This window comes from Lonchura striata, chromosome 4 (assembly GCF_046129695.1).
Source record: "Lonchura striata isolate bLonStr1 chromosome 4, bLonStr1.mat, whole genome shotgun sequence".
In the NCBI taxonomy this organism is placed as follows: Eukaryota; Metazoa; Chordata; class Aves; order Passeriformes; family Estrildidae; genus Lonchura; species Lonchura striata.
The window spans coordinates 23,113,849-23,134,283 of NC_134606.1; the positions used below are offsets into that span (position 1 = coordinate 23,113,849).

At 39.2% G+C, this 20,435-nt stretch overlaps 1 protein-coding gene and 1 long non-coding RNA gene across 7 annotated transcripts in view; both read left to right on the top strand.

Moving 5' to 3' along the window:
• Nucleotides 1-825: 825 nt before the first annotated feature.
• On the top strand, nt 826-2,578 carry LOC110472019 (uncharacterized). The gene is made up of 3 exons (XR_002465679.3): nt 826-1,010; nt 1,726-1,979; nt 2,378-2,578. It is a non-coding gene; the product is annotated as an uncharacterized LOC110472019 (long non-coding RNA).
• Nucleotides 2,579-2,865: 287 nt separating this feature from the next.
• Nucleotides 2,866-20,435, top strand: part of N4BP2 (NEDD4 binding protein 2) — a 35,728-nt gene continuing 18,158 nt past the window's right edge. For 4 of the 6 annotated variants that reach the window (XM_021533195.2, XM_021533199.2, XM_021533200.3 and 1 more), the window contains exons 1-9: nt 2,866-2,979; nt 7,096-7,210; nt 7,500-7,672; nt 10,395-10,734; nt 12,498-13,701; nt 14,531-14,655; nt 15,805-15,893; nt 17,406-17,482; nt 19,222-19,377. In XM_021533195.2, the coding sequence (XP_021388870.2) occupies nt 10,518-10,734; nt 12,498-13,701; nt 14,531-14,655; nt 15,805-15,893; nt 17,406-17,482; nt 19,222-19,377 (1,868 nt within the window). In that variant the 5' untranslated portion in view covers nt 2,866-2,979; nt 7,096-7,210; nt 7,500-7,672; nt 10,395-10,517. Of the gene's footprint in view, nt 2,980-4,922; nt 5,005-7,095; nt 7,211-7,499; nt 7,673-10,394; nt 10,735-12,497; nt 13,702-14,530; nt 14,656-15,804; nt 15,894-17,405; nt 17,483-19,221; nt 19,378-20,435 lie in introns of all 6 variants that reach the window. The other 2 variants (XM_077782810.1, XM_021533198.2) reach the window with 2 other exon arrangements.

Consider the following 20,435-nt stretch of genomic DNA (forward strand, 5'->3'; position numbering starts at 1 on the left):
AACGATTTTGTTTCTGATACTTGTCCAGACACTGAACACATGAAGTAAGGAAACAGTTCATGGGACATGCATGAAACTGTCACTTGGCATGACATGCACATACAAGTTCCAATCAAGGCAAATTTTTCTCCAGATTTTTTGACTTGTACAATAGCAGTGTACTGAATAATTCTTTATTTTGCTTTTGTGAGTCATGGCAAGAGACAGCTTTTTTGAGGTTTATAAGCAAATCCTCTGGATGACTATGTATAGGCTTTATGTATTGTATTAGAAGTGTAAATGTTTGTCCTTGTTTATTCAAATATTGCATACTATGTATCTACCAGATAAGTACTGAAATCGCAAAGTCACAGGCAAACTAGCAATGCCTAAATCAATTTATTTCCCAAAACATTAAATGTTTTGAATACAAATTTCAAATTTTCTTTTATTTACTTTTATTGAGAAACATATACACTAAGAAATCCTACATAAAAAACCTTATTTGCCTTTTTGTTGTTGTGCTACCAAATAGCCAGCATTTTGGGATTGTGAACCCTACAAGCTCTAAACAAATTACCTGCAGCAGCCTTTTGCAGTTTTTCACAGGACAACTGTGTTGAGCTACCCATGCGTACATAGTTCACCCTAAAACCAAATATTATCTTTTGCACATGCTTAATCATTATTTGCATTAAAAGTTACATCTATAATGGAAATGGTTGGGTCCTGGTGGCAGAAGGAGGCTCTCTAGCAGACCATTAAGGACCCAGAAGTGGGAGTACCTGTGATTGAGACACAAAGCTGGCTGTGACTTCTTGGTCTTTCTTGTGAAGCATTAGGTGCTAAATAAGCAGACCTTTAGTAGCCTTCTTAAGGACACATCTTCCATGTTTCCATCTTTGAAGGGAAATGAAGGACAAATGAGGCTCAGGGATGACACTTCCTTTGAATGGGATGAATCACAGCATGAGGGATCTTCGGCTTGGGAGACATCCTTACTCCCCTATTGGAGAACCGGGCATAAACAGGTAGGCATGTTTTGTCTCAAACATTCTGATTGTTGTGACAGGAAAGTTGTGACTGTAAAAGAGGGTCCTGTGGAGGTGGAGCAGTGCTGTATGAAGTCAACTTTCTTTGCTGCCTCGAGACTCATGCTCAGTGTGCCTGCATCAAGACAGGGGTTGAGTCCCCCACTACAAGGCACCTCACCACAAGGGGCTCCAGGATCCCCACAGACCTCATTTCCTGAAGGGCTCTAAAGGGCTTAGTATTGCATGCATGAATGAAAGATTGCAAAAATCTCTTTTACGTAACATGTGTGCACCAGATAAACTGTAAAAGAAAGTGGATTGGTGTGTCTCTTCCTCCTGGGCTTACCCCCGATCCAGAGCACTAGGGAATCTGAAATGTTAGGATTGGGAGCATATTAAATTGTGAGCTTGTTAGCCAACACCTCCAAGACCTGATGTTTGTTGTGGGAGTTGGGAGCTTGTTGAAATTTGTTGTAAAAGTTAAGGGCTTGTTAGCCAACACTTTTGAGACTAAATAGTGGGCTATTTGCTGGAGTTAAGATGATGATACAATATGACATAAATGTTCCCTGACACATGGACCGGTGTATTTGTTCAGCATGATGAGAAGTTATAAAGAACATTGAGCACTCTACCAAGTGGGTCATGACACCCCATCGGGAGGGAAAATGCTTCTCTCCTTTCACACAAGTGTCCTGTTTCTGTTCCCTAGGAAGATCACAGTGGCACACCTCCAGCAAATGTCCTCCAGAGGCATTGTGCCCTGATGGGAGGTGGCTGCATGCAGATGGTAGGGAGGTATCTTAAGACAATGCGGCACAGGGATCCATCCCCTGAGAACTGGATGTGCAAGCATGAAGTAGTGGAGTCCCTGCCTATTACCTTGCTACGACAGGCAGGGAGACACACCTGATGAAGATACCTATGGCAATGAAATGAAGTCGTATTCTCAGACCTCAGTAATGGGTAAATGTCATATGTAATTTTCCAACTATATTTTAAAGCCCATTTGGTGACAGTGAAATTTCTCAAATCAATGAACTTCTATAAAAACTACAGGAAAGTTCTCCCAGTAAAATCTTCCAATCTTGAGTGTTGTTTGGTGCCTGTTATTTGTTTTTTTCTTTGTTTTAAAAATAATTTTATTTTAAGAGCACGTGTTGATAAATTCAAAAGTCTTCATGGTGACTTCACAACAGTTCTAATTTAGGGCCACTTACCATCATTTCAGTCCATCAAGAGCACATCTCTAGTCTTTCATCTTTTCATAATTTTCCACTGTCCATGTCCATCAAGTGGCCATTGCTTGTTGTCGATAATGAAGCCCTCTCCTACTCATTTGCTGTTTCTCTATTCTGTTGCAGCTGGTGACTTCCACAGCAGTTGCTGATGCCAGATCCCACCAGACACTCCTCAGCTTCCTTAAAATCTCATTCTCGCCGCCGTTTACATGCCATTTCCTCTTCAGTATGAATGCAGACCCACAGCATCATTCCAGACTGTGGGACCTATCCTCGACGTTAAAAATTGCTTAGTAAAACTGGGCAGCAGCAGCAGAAACCAAACACTCACGCTTTTTGTTACAAGTGTGAAACCTGCCACTACGCGGCTGAGAGATGTCACCGTGCTAGCTGTGGGCGATCCCCCTTCGCTCCTGAGCTCACTCCCGCACCGAACGCTGCGCCGCACCGCTCGGCCGTCCCTCCCTCGCTGGCTTCCCGGCGGCTCGCGGGGCGGAGCCGCCCGGGGCCTCAGCCGGCCGGGGCGACACCGCGGGCCCCGGGCGGGCCGGGGAAGGGGCGGGGGCGGCGCCTCCGCCCGGGCTGCGCTTCCCCGCGCGGCCGGGGAGCGGCGCTGGGTGCCCGCGGCGCACGCCCCGCCCGAGCCTCCCCGTTCCGCGGCCGCAGCCCCGCGCCCGCCGCCGGCGACAGCGAGCGAGCGAGCGAGCCGAGCCGAGCCGAGCGAGGTAACGGCCGGCGGGGTCTGGCGGCGGGGCCGGGGAGGAGCTTCGCCCTCCCCCCGCTCCCGATAGGGCGCGGGGCTGTTCGCCGCGGTCTCCCGGGGGCGGGAAGCGGGCGGCCTCCGCGACGCGTCCCGTATGGCGGCGGGCCCGGGGGACCCGTCCCCGGCGTCACCGCAGAGGAGTTGCCTGCGGGTGGGAGGGGAGGCAGCGGGGCGGGGGCGGCGCGGCCAGGCCGCCCGCCCGCGGCCGGGCTGTGGGCGCGGGTCGTGGCCGGCGCGGAGCGGCCGCGGGCAGCGCCGCCGGGCCGGGGCCGCCGCTCGGGCCTGCTCTCGCCGGGGCCTTCGTGTGGCCTCGGAGCGCCGCGGTGCCGGCGGCCTGCCCCCCTCTGCCCGCCACCGAATTGCCCGGCCTTCGCTGTAATCGCCGCTGCTGCCCTGCCTGCAGCTGTGGCCGCTGAAGGAAGGGTCAGGGCCAGCGAGGCGGTGGGAAGGCTTCGGCCGCCCGCCCGCAGCAAGCAGCGCGGAGTGCTGGCGAGCTTCGTCTCGCGAAGAATAGAGCCCGCGAGAGAAACTGACCCGGTTCAAAATGAAATCAAAATATTCTAGAGGCCTGTTCGTTCTTAACAGTCGAGAACCGCTGAAACGTGTTTATCGTGAGGTTGTTTGTGACGTTTGTAGCGTGGTATCCCTCCGTGCTTTGGACAGGATTTGCTGTTTGCTGATCAAGTACCATAAGGTCACTGGGGCTTTGGACGAGTTTGGCTTCAAAAGCGAGAAAAAAAATATCTGTTTACCAGTACTTAACTCGTACACTGAAATATTAAGGACAGTGTGACTGTTAAGAGATACTTATGCGCTATTTATGCAGGGCATTGGCAATGTTTAGTCTGTATCTTAGTCTTGTGGAAGAACCTTACAGTGAAAAGTTGAGAATAACAACTCAAAATGAAAACTCCATTTTCATAGAACTCCAAAGAACTCCCAAGAGGAGTGCAAGTTTTAGAGAACCCGTCTCTAGTTGTGATTTGAGAGCCAAAGGCTGAAATATAAATGGAGAAAATGACAGAGGCAGAAAAAGTTAAGTATGGTATATATTTGTAAGGTTGGAAGTTTTAACCCTCATTCTTCCCGACACAGTCACCCTGACTGGGACTGGGCTTGCTTGTGTCACATGCTTGCAGTGCGTGTTTGCAGTTGGGTTCCTGTAGACTGTGTGAAGAACTGGTCAGGAAAATTTTAACAGCATCAAAGTATGTCTTAAAATCCTGTATTTTATTTTTCAATAAATACAGGGGTTTTTTCTTACTGTCTCTTGGTTTTTGTTTTGATTTAGCTCTGGAGTTGCCCTCTATTTCTTGTTGCCTTGATTACACTTAAAAAAACCCAACTCTTCCTCTGTTGTATTAACATTAATGCTTTTTATCTGGGGAAGCCACTGCTATAGAGGGATTATAAAAATGTTACATTAGGGGCTTTGGAGGATTTTAGGTCTGAGGTGTTGCACAGTCTCTTGTTTTTCACTCCTACCTGTGTACTGATTTATAATTATGCTAAGTGGCTGACACAGTCGAATGATTATTTCAGGAATGCTTATAGAGCTAAATTCACATGCAGAAGAACTCTATTAAAAATAATAATCCTTGCATTTTAAGAAGTTGCTGCTTTAGTTATTCTCACAGAGGCTCTGCTACTATAAAAATGCCAGTAGGGCATTAATTAGTTGTCAGTTATACTGCCTGTCAGAACTGAATAAGGCTGAGTTTTGAATAGTCTCTGGAAGCATGGTATGGGCAAATTGCAGCTCCAGGACTGCTGGAGTTCTATTTCCTCTTTCCAAATACCCCACTTGCAGTGGGGAGTCAGAATAAAATCTTAAGCAGTAGTACTAGTGTCAGGTGTGCAGTTGCAGAAGCACCAACATTACCACAAGATTCATCTTTGTTTCAGCCTGCAGCATCGCTTCAGAGACTGGGCATAGGTCACAGTGACACAGCTGGGCTATGTGGAGTCTGCACTGGAGACAGCCCAGGTAGCCCAAGAGCTCAGCATCCTGGAAGGTCTCTCCTCAAAGCCAATTTTGCCATGGGAAACCCTTTCTTCAGCCTGCTTTATTGCGCTGTGAGCTGTATGGGAGAAGGACATAGAAGGGAAGCTATAAAAGGATCAAATACCTCGAAACACCCCTAGAAATGGAAAGACATTTTGCAAATACTCAAGTTTACTATTTTCTGAAAAAAAACCAAAACTCCACAAACTCAAAAAAAAACCCCAACCAAACAAAAACCCCAAGCAACAACCTTCTCCACCTAAACAAGGAGAATACGTGTTTTTGTTTTTTTTTTGTCATGCTGCATATCTGCACTCTTCATATTACTTACATATTTTTGCCAAAATACAAGCTTTGTCCTTCAGTGCACAGCAAAAGGAAGTTCCTTTCAAGCAGACCTGGTGGTGAACACACTCACTGGTGGCTTTCCTCCTCCCCCATAACTGTTGTAATCATGTACATCCAGCAGATTTGATTGTCCCTTTCTGGGAGCTCTATGAAAGGGCTCTAGCAGGAGCAGCTTTGTGTCTTGAAAGGAAACTGCACAATGTGGAATTTCACAGCTTCTGTCACCTGTGAGACACTAGGTGGCTTCCACTGCAGGTTGACTTCTCATGACGTGTCATGTGCACAAAAGTTTTTGAGTCCTTCCTAGCAAACTTAGCTCTGTTCTTCAGCAGGCTGTGTTTGCTTCATAAACATCTACTTCAGATGAGTTTGTGCTGGGTTGGTACTCTTGAACTATGTATGTAGTTGGATGAAGCTTTTTTTTTTGTTCTCAAAGGAATACTTATTTTTTGCATCAGCTTCAAAAGACTCTGTCTGACCTGGGACTTAAAAATCACAAAAGTGGAAAAAAATCCTAGAACACATTGCATAAAGCAAGTGTATACAAGTTAGTTAGGAATTAGACCTATTTGTCAGTGTGATCTTGATATGACAAAGGAGGATCTTTGTTAAAACTGTTGAACAAGACCTTGGAACAACCAGTGGGAATAACACAGAGTGCAAGAACGAAAGAGTAGAAAAGATCCTTGAAGTGTTTCCAGAATCACTGTCATTAGCTGGCTATAGATTTTCATATTCAATAACGAATGGCCTGTTCCCTTGCTGACTGCTGACAGAAATAGAAGAGTGCAAAAGGCTCCTAAACCATCTCCTGCACTTACTGAGAAAAATCTGCTGGAACGCATTTCCTGTTTTTTTCTTTCCTTTTTTACCTTCTGGTTTTTAGAGGAGGGACTCAAACATTGTCCAAAAAAAGAAAAGCTTTTTTTTAAATAAATATTAGAAAGTAAAATGAGTTTATCTCAGTTTGATTTAATTGGCTGCTTTTCCTCTTGTGCTTGTATTTAAATACTTAGTAGTTTTTTTCTCCACTCAGGAAACCTCAAAGTGCAAATGAACAGATGTGGAAATTACCTTTGTTGGAAGGTTGTTCTGTAAAATAATTGAATGGCTTTTCAGCTTTTTCTGGTAGGATTTTTCTGAAGCCACTTTTTTGAGGTGAATAACTTTCCATGTCTGCAACATGGCCTTTGTTTTGTAAATTTGGATCCTCATCAGGTTCCTGCTTAAGTGAAGTGCTTTGTGTGTTTTGATAATAGTTTTAAATTCTTTGGAGCAGTGGAATGAAGTTAGATGTAAAATGTGAGATGGGTATCTCCATTTCTTGTGAAGAGTATTTAGGCCATCAGCTTGTCATGTTTAGGAGTGTGACAGAATAGTTGTTTCAAATTCTTTACCTAATTTAGGTATACGTGTTCATTTGGTTTTGGTTTTTTGTGTGTTTGGGGATTTTGTTGTTGATGTTTATTCTTTATTTTATTTTGTTTGGCGACTATTGCTGTTTGGGGTTTTTTAAAATTTTTTGGAAGCACAACACTTGTGAGGAGTAAGCTCTAGGCTAATATGTAAACTGGAATTGTCAGACTTTGAGCATACCTAACATCTTTGGTGTGTACACAATGGATTAGGAGTTGGCCGATGCTTTGATGAATTGCAGTTCTTTAGCATCAGTAGGACTTTACAAATAAGCTGTGTAAGTAACATAATCTTATTTTGATGTGCCAGATTTTATTTGCCTAATTTCCCACATGATGGAATGAATCTAGTCTTCACCAGCATGGATATGTAAACCTTTTCATGATGGTTAAGAACTGTGGCGAAGAACCAAGTGGAATGACAAGTGAGGAAACTTACATTTATTTCTAGCTTATTTTTCTGCTATGTTATTTCATTACCTGATGTAAGTCAGCTTTTTTTGATATGAAGTAATCTAAAAACTGAAATCGGGTAGATGTTCTTATCCTTAGGAATACTTATATTTGAGCTCAGCTTGAAATGTTTGGTACTTATTTAAGATGTTAGATGTGCTTAATCTACTCAAACCTTTTAAGTGTATTGCTCATTGTTAAAACTGCTTAAAGTGAGAAAAATACAAATTTTAATTTGTATTCCGATTATTCCTTTGCCAGGAGGAAGCAGCCACTTCTGCTGACATCTGATTTGTATATTAGAAAATATGGTTTCCTGACAGAAGAGTGCATTATAGTTTTTAACAGCAGATCTTTATTAAATGTACCATCAGTGGTGGTTTTGGAAAGATGAGAAAGGACCCACTGTGGGGCAACTCAGTGAAGCTAAAGATGTAAGTTCTGTGCCATTGCTATTTTATATGTATTACAAATAGGAATTTTTTTTTTCAGTCCCAGTTTGTAAGTATATATGTGCATGTGTTTGTTTTTTTTTAATGCCAGAAGGTTCACATAGCCGTTACATGATAAATATTTTATATAGTTTGAAATCAATAAATTGTTCAAAAACCCCAAAAGTAAACCAAACCAAAAAGCTGTCACCACCACCAAGCAAAACCAAACCAACCTCTTTTTTATATATGGAGTTAACTACCTTAAAGTATTCAGAGAAGTTAAAAAATATATACAAATTGGGCAGTTTTGTGCATATTGTTTGAGTCTTGTGTTATGTCAAGGCTAGAGACTTCCTCTGTACTTAAAAAATTAAGAGAAGTAATACTGATTAATTATTTGCCATTTGAACTTGGTCACAGTTAAACCAGAAGTGTCTCATGCTGCTTAATGCTTTTGGTAAACATTCAGTAGTGGTTAGAATACCTCTCTGATCTGTTTGATTAAAAAATAAGGCCTTGTAATGACCTTGAAAAACTTTATTTACTGCTGGTGGTTTCCTAATGCAATCTCTTTGATTCAAAGAGTTTTGTGAATACTTTTGGTATCAATTATAACTCAATTAGAAAGTAGTTTAGTATTTTTCTTCCTCTATTCTATGTGCTCTGCCTGCTCTTGAATACTACCTATTTACTTCTTTCCCTATACTTGAAATGTTATATGTAATAGGACTGCATTCAGAGCATGTTTTTCAGCAGCATGCCCTTGCAGGATTTATCATTATAAGAGAGCTGGATTCAAGCACTCACAACAGTTGAAGTGTTCTGCTAAAGTCTATTGCTGCACAGTAATTTCAAGGTGCATGAATAACTTTCTCCATTGCAGGATCTTTCCTTTGTCATTGAACCTCTTTTACTGAGGAACAATCGTATTTTTTTAGCACTGGTGACATTGTTTAAGTTAGGATGACCTTTTCTACTGGCTAGAGGATGAATCAATTAGATACAGAAGTTTGAAAAACAAGACCTGCTGTAACTTTTTTTGTGGTTGTTGAATACTTCTTCATGACAGTGAAGAATGGTATAAGGATGGCTAATCAGAGAGGTGAATCAAAGAAAAGTGTGATGAAAAAACCAGCTGCAATTGTCCCAGCTCAGTCTGGTTTCTCCTTTATTTTTGGAAGTCTGCTTCTTCCTTTTCCTGAGTATTGTTTTCCTTGTCATGCATTTCAGGTTACCTTGACCTTGTTATTGTTTCAGACATCCGTCTGGTTTGTCTGTCTAAAGTCCATATACACGTGATAGAAACTCCTGGGATCCTAGAGTTGTCTGTTTTGCTTTCATAAATTTCTATGACTTGAGAACGTAACAGTCAGCATTCTGCTAAATATTCACAGAATCACACAATCACAGAATGACAAGGTTGGAAGAGACCTTCAAGATCAAGTCTAACCTGTTCCCTGACACCTCAACTAAACCATGGCAATCTCTTGGTTGTTGGAAGAGATTGATAGAGGATAATGGAGAAGTGCTATTTGAATCTGACACTAATCTGGCACTAATCTGGCATTGTCATTTGTGTGCCAGTGATCCAGGGAGGGAAGAACTAAGTGAAAATGGAAGTGCTGACATTTATTTATCTGCAAATGTTGAATTGATCATCACTGGAAAAATAACCTGTTTTACATAACAAGTATTTTATGGCCTACTCAGTAATTGTTATTGGTAAATAGAGACTCTTTGCTGTAATTTCGTATTTCTAAGCCTTACTAAGTTTGCTTCTGAATAATAATTTGTAAAAGGCATAAATTAATTTATTATGATCATCACAAGAATTCAACAGAGCTTTGATACTATATAAAGAAAAAAGGGAGACCATGCTGTACTCCATGCTTGTATTTCAATTAATAAGTGCTTTCCTTTTCTATACAAGATTAATGCAGTAATTGCAGTTATTATAGGTGCTGTATTGTTGTAACTAGATGTGTTCAAAGGCTGCACAACAGAAGTGGGGGGGTGTGGACAGAAGCCTCTTCTTGCTTTATGGTGTATAGAGTTGTAAAGAGTTTTTAACAATTAAAACAAACTCCACACAGGCTGAGGCATTTCTGGATGTCACTTGGTTCAACCCAGCAAACAAATCAAGCAGGAGTGCCTGAAACAGCCTGGTTCAAGCAAGGCTATTTGGTCAGGTTTTGAGGATATATGGGGTTGCAGACTCCACAGCCTCTCTGCCATTGTTTGAACACTGAAGAACTCCTATTTATTCTTAAAATATCATGGGTGGGGGGAAGCAGTGAAAAACTTCTGAAAGATTTGGTAACATGTTACATCTTCCAGTCCTTTCATAAGAGTAGTTTTTGAATGTTAATTGAATGTAAATGTTCCATAATGTTAACTGACCCTCAGTAGCAGATGAATATTTGTGAACTGGCCACCTGGCATTGCAAACTTTACTTTTCTGCTTTTCTATTTTGAGCTACATTCTATTTGTTCTCTCTTCCAGACACAGATTCTGTGTCTAGTTAACTGGAAAATAAGGCTGCTCTAGCTGTCAGCCATTTGAAAAGAAAAAAGGCAGACATCTAGAAAATGCTTTCCTGTATGCAAATGTATATTTTTAATCTGTTAGCTACTTAAATAGAAGACGTGGAAATGTGATTATATAGTTTATTAAAATGTTTCTGTTTTTTTTTGTTGTTGTTGTTTTTTTTTTTAATTCCAGGTCTGCAATTTCTGTTTGGTGCATCCCAGTTAGGAGAGGCTTTTTTGTGATTTTTGGGCTTGGTGCTGTCAGCCCCATGTGAACAAACCAGAACAAAAAGCACGCTGGGTATTAGAAAACAAAATGCCACGAAAGAGGAAAACTGGTGGGAGTCCTTCTCAGAGGAATGGCAATTCTGACAGAACTGCTGTTGCTGTTTGCCAGGGGGACCCAAGCCACTTAGTGGCACAAGCAATGTATTCTGTCAATAAGGAAGAGCTCTTCAACAGCATGTCAGAGATGTTTTCTGACCTAGATCCTAGTGTGGTTTATATGGTTCTGTCTGAATGTGATTTTAAAGGTAAATAATATACAGCTGACATTACAGTTTTGTTTCACATGAAGATAGCTCTTAACTGATGCAACTCCAGGAAAGTTGGTGTGGGTGTTGTAATCATATTTGTGAGTTTAATAAATAGGGGAGTAATAATATTTTGAAATTTTACAACCATGTAAGATTCTACAAGCTTAACAATGTTTCTGTGAGCCTGGTAAATGTAACACTGTGCTCCATAAATGGAGGTACTGTTTAGAGTGGATTATTCTGTGACACAGAGCAGGCAGTGGTGGAGTTGTGAGGAGAACCTGATTTTTCCAATTAGTTTCTGTGCCATATCTGCAAGATGCTTAAGCTGTTTTTGCAGGAGGAGTATTTTATGTTCTAGATCATAATTTTTTGATGATATGCCATATGTGGTCCTGGCAGCATTTGTTTTTCCTTGAATACTTGAACTGAGCTTTTGTCTTACATTTATTTTGCATTGTCATCTTGTTGTGTCCACTGAGAATTAGTTTCTGCAGTATAAATTCTGTTTCCCATGTTTAGTTCTCTGCACCTTTGCTGGAACTAAAACAAGGAGCTAATTTCTTACCCTACACTCTGCTGACCTACATACCCAACTCTGCTGGCAGACTATTTTCATATTTATGCCCAGTCCATTCCATTCTTCTGTGGTTTTAAAATTCCTCTATATGCAAGGTTATTTGCTTATGAGAAAAGTACTGCATGAAGTACAGGAGAACAAGCCATATATGGAGCATTTAAATCAATTTGTATTCATATGATCAGATGTGATTAACTGAGATTATTGTAAGAATATGTGCTAAGAAAGCAGATTTTGGCATTTTTTTATATATATGAAAGCTAGGTAACTATTAAAAGGACTGTTTTTATTACCTAAATTTTACAGAGTTTACAACTTAAGAACAAATGTGAGAGTGCTGTTATAATTGTTGTTCATTTTAAAATGGAATTTGATAGAATTATTGATTCATGCTCTGAACTCTTAATAAAGATTCAACCTTTATCATAATAACAGTTTTATGTAAGGTTATTGGAGAACGCAGTAAACATGTAGAGTTCATAACCTTGTACTGTAAACAGTACGTTTAAAAATGGAAAGGTTAGCATATTTGAGTGCTAATAAGTTGTTTTCATGCAGTAGAGAAGCTGGAAGGATGACAAAGATTTTGTTTAATGAGCTCAGGCGTATTTAAATGAGCTTAAAGTTTTTGCTACACTGTCCTTCAGGAAAACAGAAGCTTAGCTTTAGGGCTCAGATGATGTTTGTGCCTGCTTTTCATTTTGTTCATGTTAATCACTGGCACCCTCTACTCAATTTAGTGGCTTTACAAAGAATTAATGCAAATACTGGATTTTTCAGGCTATGTTAGATAGGACATTTTAAAGTGGACCGTAATGAACATACTTTGCATACTTCTATCTCTTTCATCCTTTGTAGAGTTTTTAATTTATTTTACACTATTTCAGCTATATTAGATTAGAAATAAGTATCCATTTAAACATCCAGCTCTGATATTTTTTCCAGTTAAAATTTGTAATTTTAGACAGCATTTCCATAGTAAATTTTAAGTTTATTAGGTTGTTATTTTTCAATATGTCTGTATTGAGTTCTGCCTTTATTTCTAAAGAGAAATGGATCAAGGGAGTTTCAGAAGCTATATTTAAAGATGAATTGCTGAACTGTCTTTTAGTTCTTTCTTTAGTATCAGCTTGGGTTTGTTTAGTTGACCTTGTTTTATTCTGTTTCTCTTACCCAACAGTAGAAAATGTTATGGATCATCTTCTAGAGATGTCCACCCATGCCAAAGGAGCAGCACCTTCAAGAACCTTAGGTTTTGATTTAGCAGCCTCATCATTACCTCTTGTTAATCAGCAAACATCTATTGCAAATGAAAGAATGGGGGAAGGTACTGCAGCACATAGTTACTCTGGAGCAGCAATAGAAAAGATCCTGTCACCTGGTGTGCTGACTGGAGAACTGGATTCCCTGCTAGAAAATGCCTTTCAGAGTTACAGCTTGACTGAGAAATTGCCTAATTCTGGAAATGACCAAATAGTACATGAGCACCCTATGGAGCAGGATGGTTTTACTAAATTTCCTGAGTGGGAAAAACCTGATTCGGTTTGCAATGTCCTACTTTTTCCACAGCAAGCAGAAACAAATACGGAGGTTTTAGAAAACTTCTGCTGTTCCCAGCCACCAGTGAGTCAGCTTAGCATCCAGACAAGCTCACCATCTGCACCAGACAGTTTTGCAGAGATACTGGAAGATCCTGATTTGTTGGAAATACGTGGTCAGCATGATGTGGCTTCAGAAGTATATAAACTATCAAGTGGAGAAATATCGTGTGAAAATTCTGATCAGACACAAGATACTGTTTTGGATCAAAGTAGTGTAACTGCTGCTTCTTGTGGGTCCTCCCAAAGACCTGGAGATCCTAATTCAAGGTGCCTGGAACAACACGAAGATGCAGTGACTGACTTTAGCAGCTGCCAGAGTGCTTCTTTTCCAGAGGCATATATTTCTCCTGAAACATCCAGTTTCAAAACACAAAAACCTGTAGATACTCAGCAAACTCAGCAGGTTTATAACTTAAATTTTCCTACACCATCAGGTCGATCTCAACAACAGTGGAATCTCATGGCTCCTGTATTTTATCCATCCAGTGGAAGTCCCAGCTTTGTAATTCCTGTGGCTGTCAGTCCAGGGCAGTGGAGACCTGTTTCTGACTGTAGAACTTTGGAAAAAGGACTTTTTCTTTCCTCCCCAGTGGTTTCAAATGCCTGGGATGGCAGCTGTTCTCTGAAGGTATGGGGAAATCAAGATAGAAACTCAAAATTGAGCCTCCCGCAAGCACAGAAACCACGTGTTTGTCACATGATGAGAAAAAAGATGCAACTAATAGGTCAAGTACTTGTTCTTCTCAGAGGTGTTCCAGGATCAGGAAAATCATATTTGGCAAGGTAGAACATTTATATTGTGAGCTTCTAAAAAAAATTGCTTAATTGTGTACAGGATTTGGCATAGGCAGAGACAGTTTTCTGACACTTGTAAATAGTAATGCATAAACCCTAATTGCAAGCTGCACAGTACACACAGTATAATGGATAATAATAACTGCTGAGAGCAGAGTTGCTTGCAGGTCCTTTCCTAGTGGAAATTGAAATAGGAATGATGAGCTTTAGCTTCTATCACTGAACAAAGGAGTTTGTCAGCAGAGCATAATTTCTGTAGTGTTAGATCTGCTGTATTCTTTCAGTCCCAGTTTAGAGTGTTTTCTTTGAATAACACTGATGGAAATATGCCAGCTCTTTACAGGCAGAAAGTCCCCTTTAACTGTGTGACTTTATTGTATAAGTAGTATATGTGAAGCTTCTTGGGGGAATTCTTGATTCCTTTTCTTACTCTCTGAAAGCCTAGATTGAACTAAGACTCCTTTTGACTGACACCTGAAACATGGGATGCAATTAAGACAGGATATTTGTCAGTGTGAAAATATGTCACATCTTGTCAGCTCTGATGTTTTGAAATGAGAGACTTGTAGGGAAACTATGTCAGCTCTCTCCCCTAGATAATCTCTAGCCTTTGGAAAAAAACGAAGGAGGGAAATTATTATAGACCATATTTTTTTGGAGGTTGATTTTTTGCCTCTCCTCTTACCTGCATTAATGCTTCCATTCCAAATAATATTAGTTTTGTGCAAGAGACTAAAAAAAAAGTATGTATGGTAGTTAATAGACATTGCAGCTTGGGAGAAGGGGAAAAAGCTGTTTATTTCTTGATCTTTCACAGGAATTTGCTTGAGGATAATCCAGGTGGAATCATTCTTAGTACTGATGATTACTTTTACAAACATGGACAATACCATTATGATCCTGATTGCTTAGGGGAAGCACATGACTGGAACAGGAAACGAGGTGAGCTATAAATAAGGGATTAGATTGCTCACAGTTCAGTGCTTGTATGCTGTTTAAAAATCTGCTTGGCTTGTTACGTGACAAGCATTTATCCCATCATAGAAGTAATTTTTAATATGTGTGGAAAAAATATGAGCACAAACTCAGAAGTCATCTGTTCATTGTGTGTTTTGCAATTAGAAATGCCACTGTCTTTGTCGAGTATGTTTTGTCCTCAGATTTTATCATGGTATGTATTTTGGGTAGTGTCCCATTTCTATTGTGGCTACCTACACCATCTCCCAGAAATATTTCTTCTCAGATGATCCATAGTATGCATATGCAGTAAGTAATGAGGATACAAATAATACACAGGTATCTTCCTGCTCTTAGTTATCTTTTTTTTTTCTCATGTACACAAAATTATTGTCAAATTTAAACAAAATTATAAGAGCAAGAATAATTTTTTTTTCCCAATTTCATAAGTGCATGGGTTTTTTGACAGTGACCTGTGCTGAACTCGCCATAAAACAAGTATTTTTAGGCTTTTACTTGCTAAATTTGGACCATGATCCCTTTTCTGCTGTCAGATTTCTACTAGTGGAGAAATGAAATAATAAATGTGGGATTCAGCAAGAACTGTGATTGTTCAGACACATTGCAACATGGCTACAGAAACATGGTGCTGTGTCTCAAATTTAGTGGTTCTATACGTTTTGTTAATGTGCATTTAAATTACAATAATGATTTTGGTTTTTCGTATTTTATACAGTTTACAGAGTGGACTAATCTTAAGACTGTTATAAAGCCAAGAATTTTGTATGCAACAAAGAAGTCCACTTTAAGGTGATCATGTAGTTTTTTTAGTTTAATTTACTGATTGATTAGTCATCTTGATGCATTTTACACCTGCATTTTCATTCCTTGATTATCATACATATGTTAATTCAAAAGCTAGTGCCATATCTCCGTAGCTTTACATGTGAGGGGGGATTTTTGTATAAAGGGCCTTGAAACAGAAACTATGGCAAGAGTTCTTTACACAGTGGTTAATCATTATGGATTATCTACATAAAAATAGAACAAATTTAGAGAATGAGTATTAATATGTTCACCCTATTGTAATGAAATTAACTGTATTACATTGTTTTGTACATGTGTATTTTTCAGCCAAAGAAGCATTTGAAATGCGAATCTCTCCTATAATAATTGACAATACAAACATACAAGCATGGGAGATGAAGCCTTATGTTATTTTGGTTAGTATTACAATTTGACCAATGTGAAAAGAGATTATTGTCTAGCATGGCAACAACATGTTTCAAAATGGGAGTGTCTTTCACAGTCTAGCTGCTATTCCACAAGGAAGTCTGGAGTAAAAAAGCCAGAGTTGCATGGAATCATATTGCCCAGTGTCATGTTGCGTTGCATGACTCACTGTCATGTGGTATATGAGCATTAATCCGGCCTAGTTACCAAAAGCCAAAGCCAAGTGCTTTGCTTTTGGGGCCAAAAGCAAATGTTGCTGAAGAAACTGTGTTAGTTCCACTTTTATATGATCTGTAAAATTAGAAGCTGCTTTAAAATGCAGTCATTGCTAATGAATGAGTGATATGTGTTGCTCTGTAAAACTTGAAAACTCAGTTCCATTCTAAATATGATGTAGATGCAAATACCAATTGGAAGCTAGAGTTACCAAATATTGCTAGCTTCCTTGAAGATATGCAGATTTTACTTAATACTTTTTGTTGAAGTGACCCCACCTTTTTACGTCATAGTTTTTAAATGGACATCAACACTTTCAGAGTCTAGAATGTATTTTGCTATTGATCATTGACCATATTGGTTGGTATTTAGAACAGCATGATTTTGTGAAATTGGTTCTGATTAACTGAAATAATACATTGCAAAAAAGTGTTATAATATTGATCTGGGATTTCTCATTGCTTGTTACAGAAATACAGCAGAGTGTAGTACATATAATTAATAGCTTTAGAGCAGATACCTTACATATGCTGCATTTGCTAATGGATTAATGAACAGTGAGACTTTAACACTCATAATTTTGTTAATGAAGTGTTTATTTTATTATACTTGCATTTATTAGCAACTGTCAGATTAGCAGTTCTTTTGTAAGCTATGTCTTTCATTTTGCTGTATACTGAAATCAAGAGGCAACAAAGAGTTCTTGCAGAAGTGCAGTGTTTGGTACAGTGATAAGAATTTTTTCTGGAAACAGGAGTGGGGAGAAACAGTACAGTACTTGCAGTGTTTCTCCTGATTAGACTTTAGGCTCCTTTTCCCATTACGATGGGACTGGACTATACAGGAGCCATTTACTTGCAGCGTGGTCAAGTTTCCCATGTGGCAGGAAGGCTACCCACAATAGCTGTGCTAATGTAACTGAATTGTTTGTTTTGGAGCTGGTTCACATCTTGTCAGCTCTGAATGTAAGTTGTGCCCTTTCCTCTGTCTTAGGCTGAGTAGATATGTGCATGCTCTTGTCTGGAAAGAGATGTTTTGCAGTATTGTCCCAGAGAAGACAGATCATGGCACACATTTAATTTTATTTTTTAAGAGATGCATATACTTTTTTAAAAAAATCTCAGTTTATATACTGAACAAAAGTGTTGTTCCAAATGTTTAATAGGTATCAAAAATACAAAACTCAGCTTTGAAGAAGCAAACTAAGCATATAGTGTTCTTTTTCATAGAAGTAAGAAATGGGTGATGTGGCATGTTCTGTTTTATATTATATCTCTTTTATTCAGGCTCAGCAATTCAGATATGAAGTAGTGTTCCGAGAACCAGACACTTGGTGGAAGTTTAAACCAAAAGAACTTGAAAGGTAAGAATGTAAAGGAAAATATAGTAGACAGTACTATATAAGGAAAACATACTAGACAGTATAAGCTATGATTTTAAAAAAGGTATAGTTTAGTACAGTGGTTAGTGAAGTAGCAGGGTGTCTGTAAATTTCTTTGTGAAAATAAGTATCTTTTTAATGATGTTTTGTGGACTTTTGTATGTATGTATTAAAAATCTTTTTTCACTTCAGTTATGTGCAAAAGGTACAGTTAGCAATAGACACTGTGATGTTTTCATTATTGGAGTTCTTTGCATGTAAGGTATAGTGACTGTTCCTTTGGGTTACTGAGGTTGCAAAAATTATGTCAAGTTGGGGCTATTTTTGCATCCTGGTCTGTTGCTTTAGTTGATGTATTTCTGCTGTCATGGAATTTAGTCAGCACCTCATGGCCTAAGAGGGACAAACCTCTGTGCATCATCATTGTTGCTTACTTCTTTAGCAGAACCTTCTATTATTTAGGGCTGAAATCAGCAAGACATAAACCCTATAGAAGTGAATAATAAAACATAATGAGAAAATTGGCTAGATGCCAGGTTCAAATGTTATGATCACTGTCCAAAGTGAAGGCTTATGTCCCTCTGGAGAGGAACTGCAGCTCTTTAATGTCCTTTTTATGAGTTGGGTGCAAGGACAGAGTGCACTCCTAGCAAATTCAGAGGTGATACAGAACTGAGCAGGAGCAATTTATTCAGCCTTAAGCAGAGATCATTGAAGAATAATTTTGTTGTTTTCAGCTACCTTTTGGAAGGTTGTAGAGAAGACTTAAAAAGAGTTGTGCAGGGATAGGACAAACTGAACCTCATCAAGTTGGAACTCTAGATTACATAAAAGAAAGAAGCCCAACATTTACTTTAAAGGTGGTTGAGTACTGGAAGAGTTTGCCTGGAGAGTTTATAGACTTTCAGCCAGTTCAGATATTTTAAAGTTGGACAAAAAGCTCTGGGCATCCTGATCTAGCTGTACTTCCTCTGAGTAGGAGACTGAAGTATGGGACTGCCAGAGGTCCCTTCCAACAGAAGTTATTTTGTGGTTTTATAGTACCTGTTGTCATCCGAATTTGCATATTTAGCTTAAGATTGGCTGCTTTTTATGTGAGGTAAGGTAGATTATTTTCCTTCTTAAAATAAAAGTTAAACATTTTCTTCTGTATTTTCAATTTATCTTTTACTATCCTTGACAAGATTCAGTTGTTCTAGGTAGAACTGCAGGAGAACACAGTGCTAATTGATGCTTAACAGAGTTAGTGAAAATTTCTGGCCAAAGGGTGTCTGGAATAATAGGCTAATAGGTTTTCTTCAAGGCTTAATGAGTTCTTAGTTTAGCAAAACCAAGGAAAGAAGACTGAATTCAGAAGTCTTCTGTATTGAGTTTGATATCCTGCATTGCTGTCAGGATCTGGTATAGTGTGTTTTCTGAAATTATTTGAGGAAGATGCATTATTAATACAATTTTAGATTTTAGTATTATGCAAAACATCCAACTACAGTACAGGGAGACCAGATGGGGTAGAGAAGTGGAGCAGCAATTTGTCTGACATGTCCTGTTTGCAATGCCTTAGTGCATAGATACAGAAAGAATTGCTGTTTCACAGCTTTTCACCTATCTCCCTGAATTCTTTGGTTAATCTTTCTGTATATTTGTTTAATAATTTTCTTTTGTCATTGTTATACACAAATCTGAAATGGCTTTATTTTTGTTTGTTTGTTTTCAATTCATAGGAGAAACATACATGGTGTATCTAAAGAAAAGATCAAAAGAATGTTGGAACGGTATGAACGCTGCCTTACTGTTAGATCAATATTGGATTCTTCTGTTCCAGACAAATCAGAAGCTGCTGGCTGGAGTGAAGATCCTTGTCAGGAGGAAAGCCAGAGGTTAGATTCTTTCACTAGCTTTGTAGCATCAAATAAAAGGCTAAAAATGTAGCCTTTTAGCTTCTTAGCAACAAAACCTGGGTAATAGTGTTGAACTATTGGTGAATGCATTAAAAAAGACAGTTAATACAAAAAAAAATCCCTACATAGTTTTCTTAATTTTTAAAAATTTCAGGATTTTCAGAAATGAGCAGTCAAGGGATCTAGTCAACTTCCAATGCTTTTGAAAACCTCCCATTATGGCAGTGTTACTTTTCAAGAAGCCAATCTTGACTGGCTTTCTTTTATCTTAGGAATGTGTTGTTGGATGTATGCTATAGATACAAAGCACTTGAAATCTACCAATTGTTTTTTAGTAGTCTCAAATAAGAGCAAATTACTATTTCCAAGTTTGTATGTTGATATTATATTATATCTTGATGGTAGAAGGTGGATTCTTTGTGCAGTAGTAACAGGTTTTACTTGCTCTTCAGTACACTTGATTTAAACTTGCCTGGGTTTCTGTTGGTTGTATCCAGGACTGTTCTTAGATGCCAGTCTGGATCATGCCACATGTGTATTGCAGTGCATGGCGTCCTGCTCAGGAATGGCATTGCCCAGTTCAGTGCCCCCCCTGAGACTCCCAAACCACATGCTGTTCGTTTGCTCCCCCTTCCCATTCCTGCTCCAGCAAAGATGTAAGGTGGTACAGAATAACCTCCATGTTCTGGCCAAAACTAGGACACATAGGAAATCAGATTTTATTTCAGTTATTATTTCACTTGGGCTTTGCATGTGTGAAGTATTTGAAATGATAATTAATGGAATGTAGTTGATTGTGAAAAATTATTTGACAAGAAAAGGCACATTCTCTCCTAGTTAATTTCTAGGCTGTCTTTAGCATCAAGCCAACAGGAGAGAGCAGTGATCATTAGATAAAAGTATGTTTACCAGACTTGCTGATCTGAATGAGGAAGTGTCTGGCAGCAAAGTGCTTTGATACAAAGCTGAATGCTAGAAATGGGATGGGGGGACATTGGCTCCTGGGAAAGTGTCTTAGCCCTGTGCTCTAGTGAGAA